Genomic DNA, 11,503 nt, shown 5'->3' with positions numbered 1-11,503 from the left:
AAAAACATAAAATCTCAATCACAAATTATCATGAAAAAAAAATACATAAAATCTCAATCACAAATTATCAATACAAAATATACTAGAATACACTATTTTCCAGCTGAGTTTTTAGAGCAGCTTGCTTCACTCGATATTGTAGGTGGAAGCCGTGATGGAACTCGTAACATACTAGTACAATTCGCTCGATTATGACCAGTATTCTCGCACCTCGTGCATCTTGTTGGAGTTACCTCCTCGCCCCTCGATGGTATTCGGTTTTGACTTCTCGGACGTCCCACTCTAGGTGCAACCTTTTTAGGAGGAAGCACCCTCTTAGGAGTCTCACAAACTTTCCATTCAGACTGGTGGCCTAGTGGATGTATGGGCTCAATGTATGACAATCGTACAATCTCATTTTTGTAGTAACGATGCACCCACGCATATGCATTCTCTAATCGATGCACTGATGCAATCTTATATACGTGTCTGCATGGAAACTGTGACAATTGCCATTTCCTACACGTGCATGTTCCCATGCGCAAATTCACTATTCCACCCTTACCTCGATCGCCGATTTCAAAATTGTGAGCATCGATGGGATTATATGAACAACGAACTGACTTATTGACATGTTTATGCATCTTCTTGTTATAAAATGCGGACAAATATGTCTCCCGTTCTCCTGCAAAAACATTTTTCATATATTAGCATATAGGAACTCTTAGTACCTTATACTAGAAATAAGGTCCCAAGATCAAACCTGCTTTTGTGCGTCTCTCATGAAACCATGCTTGGAGGATTGTCCTTATATACTCAACCAACAATGTGATCGGTAAACGTCGACCATCTCCCATTCTAGCGTTGAATGATTCTGATATGTTTGTCGTCATAATGTTATGCCGACGTGCGCAAAAGTACGCACGTGTCCATTTCTCTCTTCGAGCTTCCTCTAGGTAGTCCGCTGCCCCCAGGCATATACTACGAAGTCTGGCGAATCTTTCCTGAAAATCAGAGGTCCGCCAGGCTTTTCCAACCTGCCAATACGCTATGTCTAACTTTTTTCCGCCCCTAAATTTAGCCTTCACATTCTGTTTTAAATGCTGAGCACAACTTCCATGTACCGCATTTGGATACACCATATTGACTGCATAATCAATGCTCTTATTCATGTCTGATATTATGACTAGGTCTTCAACATCACCAATACATTCCTTCAACCTGGTGAAGAAATAAGCCCATGATTCATTACATTCATTCGGACCAATTCCGAATGCAAGTGGATAAATTTGATTATTACCATCCTTTCCAACCGCAACATAAAGTACTCCGCCATATTTAACTTTTAAGTGTGTTCCATCTACACATATAACGGGGCGAATATGTGCGTTAAAACCCCGGATTGAAGCACCCATAGCCATGAAGAAGAATTTAAAATGATCTTCATCGTCAGTTTCAATATGTGTCACCGTACCTGGATTAACAAATTTTAATGTCTCACAATAGTCAGGTAACAACATGTACGATTCTTCAGGTGAACCACTCGTGCTATCTATCATCCAACATCTTGCTCTCCAAGCTTGCATATAGGATAGGTTGATTGAAAATAATTTTTCAATCTCCCAAATGATGTGACTTGGACGGTACACCCGATTCTCCATATCTAACTTCTCACTAAGTATGATACCTGCGATTCGTTTCCCCGCTTGCCTATGATGCGGCAATAGTTGTCCGCCCCTATCACAAGTGTGACTGTCCATACTGTCAATTCTTCGGAGCATGAACATATCTGAACCTAGTATGACTCCACCTCTAGCCCGCCACTTGCATGTGTCAACATGTTTGCATCGGACCTCAAACAAAGACTTAGTTGATCTGTGCACCTTCCATTCGAACATATTATCAATTGAATATCTCCCAAGTGCATCTTGCAGTTCTCGTTTGCTTTTGAACATATCGTGCGCCTTCAAACCACCATCCCCTGAAGATTCTGTAGTTTTCATCAGAATGTCTCCCTCCTCTGGTACTTGTGGAACATATCGAAATGGATCCGTTCTCCTTCTCATTCTTGCTTCATCATCAATCTCATTCAAACTTGGCTGAACATTATCAATCGATGGTTCTGAAACGGATCTTTGGCAATCATCGTTATCATATACGTGATCATCATTGTCATATCCATTGTAATCGTTATCATATCCATGATCATCGTTATCACAGCCATTACCATATCCTTGATCATCCCCGTTCACTACATTCTCATACCCACAATTGTGATCCAATGTAATATCGTCTAGCTCAAGAGGAGATTGGGTATATGAATTCATGACATGTTTTGCCGGAGCACGAGTCTCAATTGCTATGTTGGGAACACAAGAACTTATTCTGGTTGCCTCTACTTCAGCAACATTTTGTGGCCATACTTCAGCAACAATTGGTCGTCTTACTTCCGCAACACTTGGTCGCCATACTTCAGCAACAATTAGTCGTCTTACTTCCGGAACACTTGTTCGTCGTACTTCAGCAACAATTGGTCGCCTTACTTCCGCAACACTTGTTCGAGGAGTCATAGAAACATATAATGGCATCACATCGGGTTTATTCCATCGACAAAACTCAACGAATCCAGCAATATCACTGTCATCCACTATGTCTGCTAATCTTCCAAAAAGTTTATTTGGACCGTATGTTGTGTGCATTGCCATTTGTATGTCAAAACAGGTTGCATCAACGTTCAACGAAGCGTGAATCCTATCTCTCAAAGTTTGATATTCAGTTGGCGTTGAAAAATGGAGCACCTTCGATTGACCACCAACGTATATCATTCCATGGGCCCCTCTTTTTTCCATTCTCCATCCCACGAAAGCATACACAGACAAGTATTCGGGGTGGACATATTTCTGCATTATCATAAAAACAGAAGTAAATTATATATTATTTGTAACTTAACAAAGAAAGCTACCGAAACATATCATGGTATACACATTTCAAACTATAAGATACGTCGATATATGTCGATACAACATAAATATCGACACCTACCGGCATATTTCGACACATAAGACTAACTCCTCCGTCGATATTTGACATATATCTATGATGCATTATCGTGATAGCTGTCGATATTTATCATATATCGACATAAATATCGACACTACCGGCACATTTCGACACATAAGACTAACTCCTCCGTCGATATCTGACATATATCTACGATGCATTCTCGTGATAGCTGTCGATATTGATCATACATCGACATATATCGACGGAAGATCAAGAGACGTTTTTCTAGAATGATCTGTTAATGAGCATTAAATGCGGGTAATGATTACTAAATGAAGGTAATGATCACTTTGACTTTCACACTCCACCGAATATCACTCTATCAATTAAATATGAGTCTTGTCTGTTGAGATTCCCCATGAACATTACGGTTCTTTCTCCTATAAATAGACGCTTTGTCTGTTCATAGTTTATTCATTCTAGTAAACTCTTAAACACTCTAGAGCCAGAAAATGGAAGTGCCACCACCACCACCTCCTCTTCCTGAGTTCGAAGCACTAATAGCGTCATTCAGCGATCCGTTCCGTGAAGCTGACACGGACGAAATAATCCGATTCATGCAGGGCATGTCGAGAACCATGTCTTTCGCTGCTGAAGCCATGACTGACCATCTAGAGTCAGTTAAGGAAAAAAACAGGCGGCTGAAGAGGACCATTAGGCGCCTCAAAAGGCAGTTGGAGAAGTCCAAGATGGACTTCGCTGACGCCCTTTTGGGTCCTGAGTATCTGAATGTTTAGTTTATATATTTTTTGTTTTTTTAATGTTTATATACTTTTGTTATTATGTGTTTTGTGTTTGTGTCTCTTGTGTTTATGTGTTTTGTGTTTGTCTTTTATATTTTATTGTGTTTTTGTTCGTTTTTTGATGTTTTATGTATTTTTTTCTTTATTATAATATAAAAATATTATTCTTATCTATATTTTATGTGTTTTGTGTTTGAATATTATGATTTAGGATGGAAAATCACATTTAACCGAGGTCGATATACGTCGATATTCATAATATATCGACGGATATCGACCTTTTCGGGAAAAAATCACAGAGTGAAGTTACAAACCAAATGCATCTTCCTACAACAATGTCACTGTTTTTAGGGATTCGCACGAACAGGAATAACATGAAAAGCAACAGCAACAATATATAAATTGGGTTTTAGAGAAACAAAATGCTACGTCTTAACCATGAATAGGACGAAGCTTTAAATATTGTAAATAAATGAAAAACTTACATGATTGTGTATAAAATCTTGAAGCACAAACTGTGGGTTGGATTGATTGTAGATCGTTGTCTATAAATTGATTTGTTCTTTAGAGAGAGAGAGCGAGCGAGCGAGAAAAAGAGGAAAATGGGGGGAAAGACAACGTTATAAAAGGTTAGATAGAAGGGCAAGGTTGGAATTTAGTTAATGAAATGTGTTAGTTTTGGTAAGTTTTTTAAAATGAGTTAGAAAAGAAAACTAACACCTTAAAAAGTGCTAGTTTTGTAATTGTCCCTATTATATATAACCTCCATATATAATTACAAATCTTAAAAATAAATTGGGCTTATAACCAAATGTAGTTGGGCTTAGAACCGATGTAGCTGGACTTAGAACCTGGTGTAAAATTTTGTTAATTAGTTTGGTGTGATTTTTTAGTTCTATTTTTCTTTAATTGGTTTAAAATTAGACTTGCAAGTAAAGCTATCCACGGGTCAGGTACCCATCCAACCCATCCAGACCCATATCCTTTGAACCGATTTTGGACAATAAAAATTTATTATAATCCAACTTGACCAGATCCATTAAAACCCGCAAAATTATGTATATATTTTAGATAGATTTATATGAATTCAACATGACGTGACCCAAACCTTTGCCTAAATTAATATTGATTGGCTGAACTTGAACTAAGCATTTGATTTTTTAAACCCGAGTAATTCGAACCGGCCTAAATTAATATTGACTGGATGAACTTGGACTAAAAAGGTCCGGTATGTCCGGCTATACCCAGCCCAGCCGGACCCATGGACATCTACTTGCAGGTGGACTATTCTGGCAAAGCCGGTCGTTCACACACAAGTACAACATCATGCCCACTTGTAATTACAAAAACATACTTCTATAAAAATAAAAAAGTAAGTAATTTACAACAACCGAAAGCAAAAGCAAAGTAGCAGCAAATTACATGGAGCCACGTCAGCATAGAAATCTCCGATTCCATCTAACGTCTTTTAAGTGCCGGTTCCTTGTGCGAATTAAAATACACAGCAGCAACCGGAAGACCGAGTCCATTCTGAGCGGCAAAAAGACGAGTGCTGAAATTGATACGGACATCTGGAGGTCTACTCCTTCCCATCAATCCACTCCCCTGCTTGAATAACGCGAACACATACCGGTGAATCCCGGTTGGAGGTTGAGGTCCCATGTACGGTATCAGCTCATGTCCTATAACCAAACAAAAACTAGAGTAAATTACACTCATGCCCTTCTAAGTTGAGCTATTTATATATGTACAAAACGCAAAACTAAGCATGAAAAACGACAAAACCTTTAGTGACGTCGCATCCTTCAGGTATATCTACCACAATCCTGCAAATTAAAACAAAGTCCCAGTAATTAATATATTACCAATTCCATAATTTATTAAAACCATCCAATGATAAAAATCTTAGCTTAATTATTTTTATTTAGGGAATCTGTCAGTAATTTATTAGCTGTATTTAATTACAAAAATGATAAATTTGAGCTAACAGTCTGTATATAAGACAAAATTGCACTAAAATTTATATAAAATTCTTTTCTCACAAAATTTATATAAAATTCTATAGCAAATATTAAGTCATTTCGTATAATAAATATAAAATTATCTACCAATAATAAAAATAAAAATTAATAACAAAATAAAAATAGATAAAATATAATTTTAAATATTATTATAAAATATATATATTTAAATATAAATATTTATCTCGCATCAATTTTATATTCTATAAAAAATTATATTTTTAAATTTATTAAATAAAATTAAAAATTAATATTTTTTTTTGGTATGAAGGGAAGAAAAAAAAAAACAAACAAACAAAAACCTAACCCGGGATCAGTCTAGAAAGACTGACCACAATCCTATCCTCAAGGAGAGAAGGTAACAGAAAAGAAGGAGGAACGGAAAGGATAGAAACACCTAACATCCTCCCATGCCCAGCAGCTGCCAAGCGATCCGCCACGCGGTTTTGCTCCCTATAAATATGGGAGAAGGTAAGAGAATCGAAGGCAGGACGAAGCCTCAAGATGACTTTAATGAGATTCTGACTGTTAAGACAAAAAGCCTGTCTATCCGATATCCTATTGATAGGCTCCAAATTGTCAGATTCCACCGAAAGTCTTTTAACACCCATCCGAAATACTTTTAATTTCGATAAAATATTTTAGTTTTTTTTTAAAATATAAAAATATATATCTTCTAATATTCTGATATTATTATAAAATATAAATGTTTATCTCACATCAATTTTATATCCTATAAAAATTCATATTTTTAAATTTAAAAATAAAATTAAAGATTAATATTTTTAAATTCGATAAAATATTTTAATTTTTTTCAAAAAAAAATATAAAAATACAAATATTTTAAATTAGTGATAAAATATATAAAATTTACGACTTCTTTATTTCTCAAATTGACCAAACCTAATTAGACCTAATTAGAATAAAATTGCTGCAACGATCAATGTTATATTAAAAGTAAATTAAAATTACCGTTAGATATAAACGTTACGAGTATTATCCCAAATAAAAATAAAGGAGTGATCCATTTAGGAGTTAAATTGAATTAATTACCAATGAAGCCACTCTCTCCACTTGGGTTCACTAGGACTGGGAGCATCAGGATCAACCATAACCTAAAAATTAACAAAATAAACATAATCTTTCATTAATCAAATTCCAATTAACCATTAATTAATTAAAATCAACATGCAAATTGATCAAAAAATATTTAATTACCAAAGTGTAGAGATTAGAGGTGAGACGAGAGCCAGAAATCCGAACATGAGGCATCTGAACAGCAGCAGAAGGCTTGATTTCACAGCCATTGGCGACTTGTTTCGCACCATAATGAACACTAAACTCAGTGACCGGAATATACATATCAAGCACATCTCCGATCACTTTTCCGACCACCAGTGGCTCTAGAGATCTTGCCATTCTGACGGAATTGGAATCGGAAAAAGGAGTGACTGACCCCTTAATTGGCTGAAATTTTAAAATATATATATATATTGAGCTGCTTTTGGCTTTGCTTTTGCAGATTTTTGAGACTAAAGATGAATATTTAGGATTTGACAAGTAAGTGACACGTTGCCTGAGTTATTACAGTTACGACACGTTTATGGTCTTGTAGGGACACGTGTTGCTTCTATGTTTCTCTGTCGGCTAGTGATCAGTTTCATCATTCCGCCGGGAATTCAACTTCTTTTTTCCGATTCCACGGGTAAATTACACCCATGGCCATTGAACTTTTTATATTTAACATTATGGCCACTGAACTTCAAATTTTAACAGTATAATCACTGAATTTTATATTTTTTAATATCAGTAGCTACTAAACGCCTAAAAACGATTGTTGACGATCTAAAAATAAAAAATCCAAAGCATAGTGGTATTTTAAAGAATTTTAATTCTTGAAAATTTTCATTTTGAGGTTATTTAGGTATTGTTTTGTTAGAAAAGATAGCGAATTTTTAGAGAGAGAAAGCTCCAAAAATGTAATTTTGGAAAATAAAAAAAATATGGTTTCATGGTAAATATCATTCTGAACAATTTTAATTTTTGAATATTTAATCATTTTGAGGAGTTAATTAAAATTAAGTGGTTACCGGTATTAAAAAGTGTAAAGTTAAGTAACCATATCGTTAAGAATTGAAGTTTAATGGTCATAATATTAAGATGGGTAAAGTTGAGTTAATTTATCCGGATTCCACCATTTTGAGTTTGATGGGTGCATGCATTTTGTTTTTTTCAAAAAAACACCTGATCATTTTGTTGAATAAGTTTAGGATATTTTATTTTATTTTGATACATTAAATTTGATCGTTTATTCTTTTTATGAAATTATGTCGAATTAATTAGTTTTAAATATCTGATTAAAGTTAAAAGAGTGGTGTCTTCTATGGTTACTTTGTTTTTTTGATAAAGTACCATTACTTAGTGTATTATAATCATTGGATGATAGAGCATAAAATTAATCTAATTGTGAAAACACACAAAGTAAACATAGCCTTTACCTAAAAGAGTGTTCACTTACGTGTGAAATTATATAAAATAATTACATATTTTATAGTTAAAACAGATTTTACAGTTTCTATAGGTTGGATATTTTGGGCATGTGATCTTTGACCCGATCCGGCTCGATTTATATAGTTTATTATAAATAGAAGGAGTTTGAAAGTGAAAATTTTCATTATATTAAAAAAGAATAAATATGCTCCTATTCGGAGCCTTCCTTCTTCGTTAAGGGTTTTTCTAGGATTTCCGTGGTTTCGTTCTTCATTGCCTATTGCATTGGACTTCGCTTCTATGTTTTTGCCATTCACCATGAACGACCAGCTTCGCCAACTTAGGATTGTGGATGACGGCCTGGAGTTTCCTGACATCAACGATGACCTACCAGGGGACAACTATGACCTTTGCCTTGTTGGATCATTAATCACATATCGACCCTTCAACTTTAACATCTTCTAAAGCCATATGGCCAGCATCTGCCGGCCAGGTCTCGGACTCACAGTGAAAGACCTAGGTGGCGAATTAATTTTATTTAACTTCTACCACCAACACAACAAGCAATGGGTTTTGGAAGGAAGTCCTTGGACTTTCGACAACAATCTTCTTGCTCTCCAAGCAATCCCGCCAGATGTCGATCCCTATAATGTACCACTCCATTCAAACAACTTTTGGGTCCAGGTTCATAGTTTAACAACCTCGTTTTTTAATGAGACAGTGGGACAGGCTCTTGGCAATTTTGTGTCATATGACGTCATGAACAAATGGTCCGCTGACAAACCTTTTCTACGTATCCGCGTAAGCATTGATATCAGACAGCCACTGAAGAGAGAGAAGAAGGTCTGATGGGCAGGAAGCAGCTGGTTAACCTGTTTTTTTCAGTATGAAAAATTACCGACTTTTTGTTTTATCTGTGGACTGATAGGCCATATAAACAGACACTGCTTACAATATTTTGAACAACCAATTGAGAGTATTGTGCGCAACTGGGATGCTGCTCTACGAGCTCCAAACAGACGTATGGGTATCCTAGGGGGAGAACGCTGGCTACGTGAGGAATCGGAGGAGGTAAATACTTGGCAGGAGAGGTTTGGGATAACGGAGGTGGGAGCACCGAATCTCATATGTCTTTCCCACAACCTAGGAGCAGCCTCGGGTTCAGGGACCAATGTGTTGCCTACAGGTCCTCAAGAGGACGTTGACAAAGGTCTCACTATACCAGAGGAGAGGAAGCAACACAGAGCAGCGGAAATAGTCCTTGACATAGGAAAACAGTCGCCAGATAAGCAGTATCAGGTTCAGGCTATGGTTTGTGACTCTCCGTCATCGGGAAACACTCATATTAAGGGATTAGTTCAGACAGCTACATTGGAGTTTGGTCCCAAAAAAATGGAACGATGACAGGCCCAAGTGGAGGGGTCTGCCCATCCATATGAAGATATTGAGTTGGAACTGCCAGGGGCTGGGAAGTGTCAGAGCAGTTCCTATTTTCTGTGAGCTGGTGCGAGCTCATAGACCTGATGTAATCTTTTTATTCGAAACTTTAGTTTACAAATCAAGAATTGAATTTCTTAGAAATGAAATCAAGTTTGCTGGTTGTTATCCGGTTGATTGTTTGGGTCATAGTGGTGGTTTGTGTGTCATATGGAGGTAACAGATACACTACATGGTCATTGGAGGATTATGGTTGCCCGGAAAGATCACATCGTCGAGTCTCTTGGGACCTGTTGCAATCTCTTACTGGAAATTCCTCTCTTCCCTAGACTATCATTGGGGACTTCAACGATCTACTATCACCCAGGGATAAACAAGGTCCACATGACAATCCCGATTGGTGTTTCCGAAGATTCCGAGAAGCGGTTTCTAATTGTGGCCTCATTGCTCTTCCGTTATTACGGTATCAGTACACGTGGATACGACATATGGGCAAACCAAATGAAGTTTAAGAGAGGTTGGATCGGGCTTTTGCGAACAATGATTGGCTACAACTGTTTCCTAATTGCTCTGTGCTAAATTCAATGGCACCTATATCGGATCATAACCCGATTATCTTACAAACGGAACCTGATGTTAGCTGTCGTCCTCTCCAACGATTCATGTTTGAAAATAAATGGTTACAAGAGGTTGGTCTTGCTGATATGGTGCAAATTGGATGGTCCGACACATCTCCCATGCCTCTTACGGATCGTCTAAGTGTCCTAGTTGATTCCTTGGATAGATGGGGTCGAGGTTTGTTGAAGGAAAGTTGAAATACTATCCAAAGTTGCTCGATTAGATTGAAACGATTATGGGCAGATTCGTCAGTCAGTGCCGTTCGGGAATTCGAAATGATCCGTCTCAAGCTTATTGATCAGTTACTCCAGAATGAGGATCACTGGAAGCAAAGGGTCAATGTCTTATGGCTCGCCGAATGAGATAGTAACACCAAATTATTTCATTCAGTGGCAAATGGGCGTAGGAAACGGAACAAGATCACACAGCTACAACACGATGATGGAGTGTGGGTGACTGCCGAGGTTGATCTTTGTGAAATGGCAAAATAGTATTTCGATGAGTTATACGCAGGAAGCAGGAATGAGGTGCATATGATTACCGACTTGATCACGACAAAAGTCTCCAACACGGATAATGAGTAGCTCACGAAACCTTTCACAGTGGATAAATTTCGTTCAGCCTTTTTCGAGATGCACTCGGACAAAGCTTCGAGCCCCGACGGCTTCAACCCGGGCTTCTTCTAACGATTTTGGCCTCTGTTTGGTTCAGATATCTTCAAAGCTAGTTGTTCATGGCTCGAGCAAGGTAAATTTCCTTCTGGTTTGAATGACATCCTGATTTCACTTATACCAAAATGTGAGGAGCCAAAATCTATGAGAGATCTCCGACCAATTGTGCTTTGCAAGGTAGTCTATAAAATTATATCTAAAGTGCTGTCTAACCGCTTGAAGCCTTTATTACCCAATCTCGACTCTAAAAATCAATCAACTTTCATCAAAGGCCGATCAATTCATGACAATGTTCTCATAGCTTTTGAAGTTATTCACAGTATGAAGAAAAATGTGGGTAAGAAAAAGGGTGAATCTGCTTTGAAAATTAATATCATCAATGCCTACTGGGAATATTTATTTACTGTACTGAGTTTTGAAACACCTTTCCACATGATTTTGATTTGACAAAATTATTTATGTGAATGATAAAAATATTCTA

The 11,503-nt window shown here is 37.0% G+C and overlaps 2 protein-coding genes across 2 annotated transcripts; both read right to left on the bottom strand.

Moving 5' to 3' along the window:
- LOC136233287 (uncharacterized) lies at positions 1 to 2,876 on the bottom strand. Its single transcript, XM_066022907.1, has 2 exons — positions 743 to 2,876; positions 1 to 664 (listed from the first exon to the last, which is right to left on the bottom strand). Exons 1-2 carry the CDS (start codon positions 2,826 to 2,828, stop codon positions 93 to 95), a joined length of 2,658 nt encoding a protein of 885 aa, XP_065878979.1. The 5' UTR covers positions 2,829 to 2,876; the 3' UTR covers positions 1 to 92.
- A 2,249-nt stretch (positions 2,877 to 5,125) lies between these two features.
- Positions 5,126 to 7,321, bottom strand: LOC136231960 (protein MOTHER of FT and TFL1-like). Its single transcript, XM_066020997.1, has 4 exons — positions 7,025 to 7,321; positions 6,860 to 6,921; positions 5,571 to 5,611; positions 5,126 to 5,467 (listed from the first exon to the last, which is right to left on the bottom strand). The coding sequence occupies exons 1-4, from the start codon at positions 7,223 to 7,225 to the stop codon at positions 5,244 to 5,246; spliced, it is 528 nt and encodes a 175-aa protein (XP_065877069.1). The 5' UTR covers positions 7,226 to 7,321; the 3' UTR covers positions 5,126 to 5,243.
- Between the last annotated feature and the right edge of the window lie 4,182 nt (positions 7,322 to 11,503).

This window comes from Euphorbia lathyris, chromosome 6 (assembly GCF_963576675.1).
Source record: "Euphorbia lathyris chromosome 6, ddEupLath1.1, whole genome shotgun sequence".
NCBI lineage: Eukaryota > Viridiplantae > Streptophyta > Magnoliopsida > Malpighiales > Euphorbiaceae > Euphorbia > Euphorbia lathyris.
The sequence above is the reverse complement of the archived record's forward strand: the minus strand, read 5'-3'. Positions and strand labels throughout refer to the sequence as shown.

Excerpts from the sequence above, each read along its gene's own strand:
- LOC136231960 (XM_066020997.1), bottom strand. The coding sequence starts at position 7,225 with ATGGCAAGATCTCTAGAGCCACTGGTGGTCGGAAAAGTGATCGGAGAT. Across the intron at positions 6,922-7,024 it reads CCTCTAATCTCTACACTTTG|GTTATGGTTGATCCTGATGC; the intron begins GTAATTAAATAT and ends GTTAATTTTTAG. Across the intron at positions 5,468-5,570 it reads AGGATGCGACGTCACTAAAG|GACATGAGCTGATACCGTAC; the intron begins GTTTTGTCGTTT and ends GTTTGGTTATAG.
- LOC136233287 (XM_066022907.1), bottom strand. The coding sequence starts at position 2,828 with ATGGAAAAAAGAGGGGCCCATGGAATGATATACGTTGGTGGTCAATCG. Across the intron at positions 665-742 it reads TGAGAGACGCACAAAAGCAG|GAGAACGGGAGACATATTTG; the intron begins GTTTGATCTTGG and ends ATGTTTTTGCAG.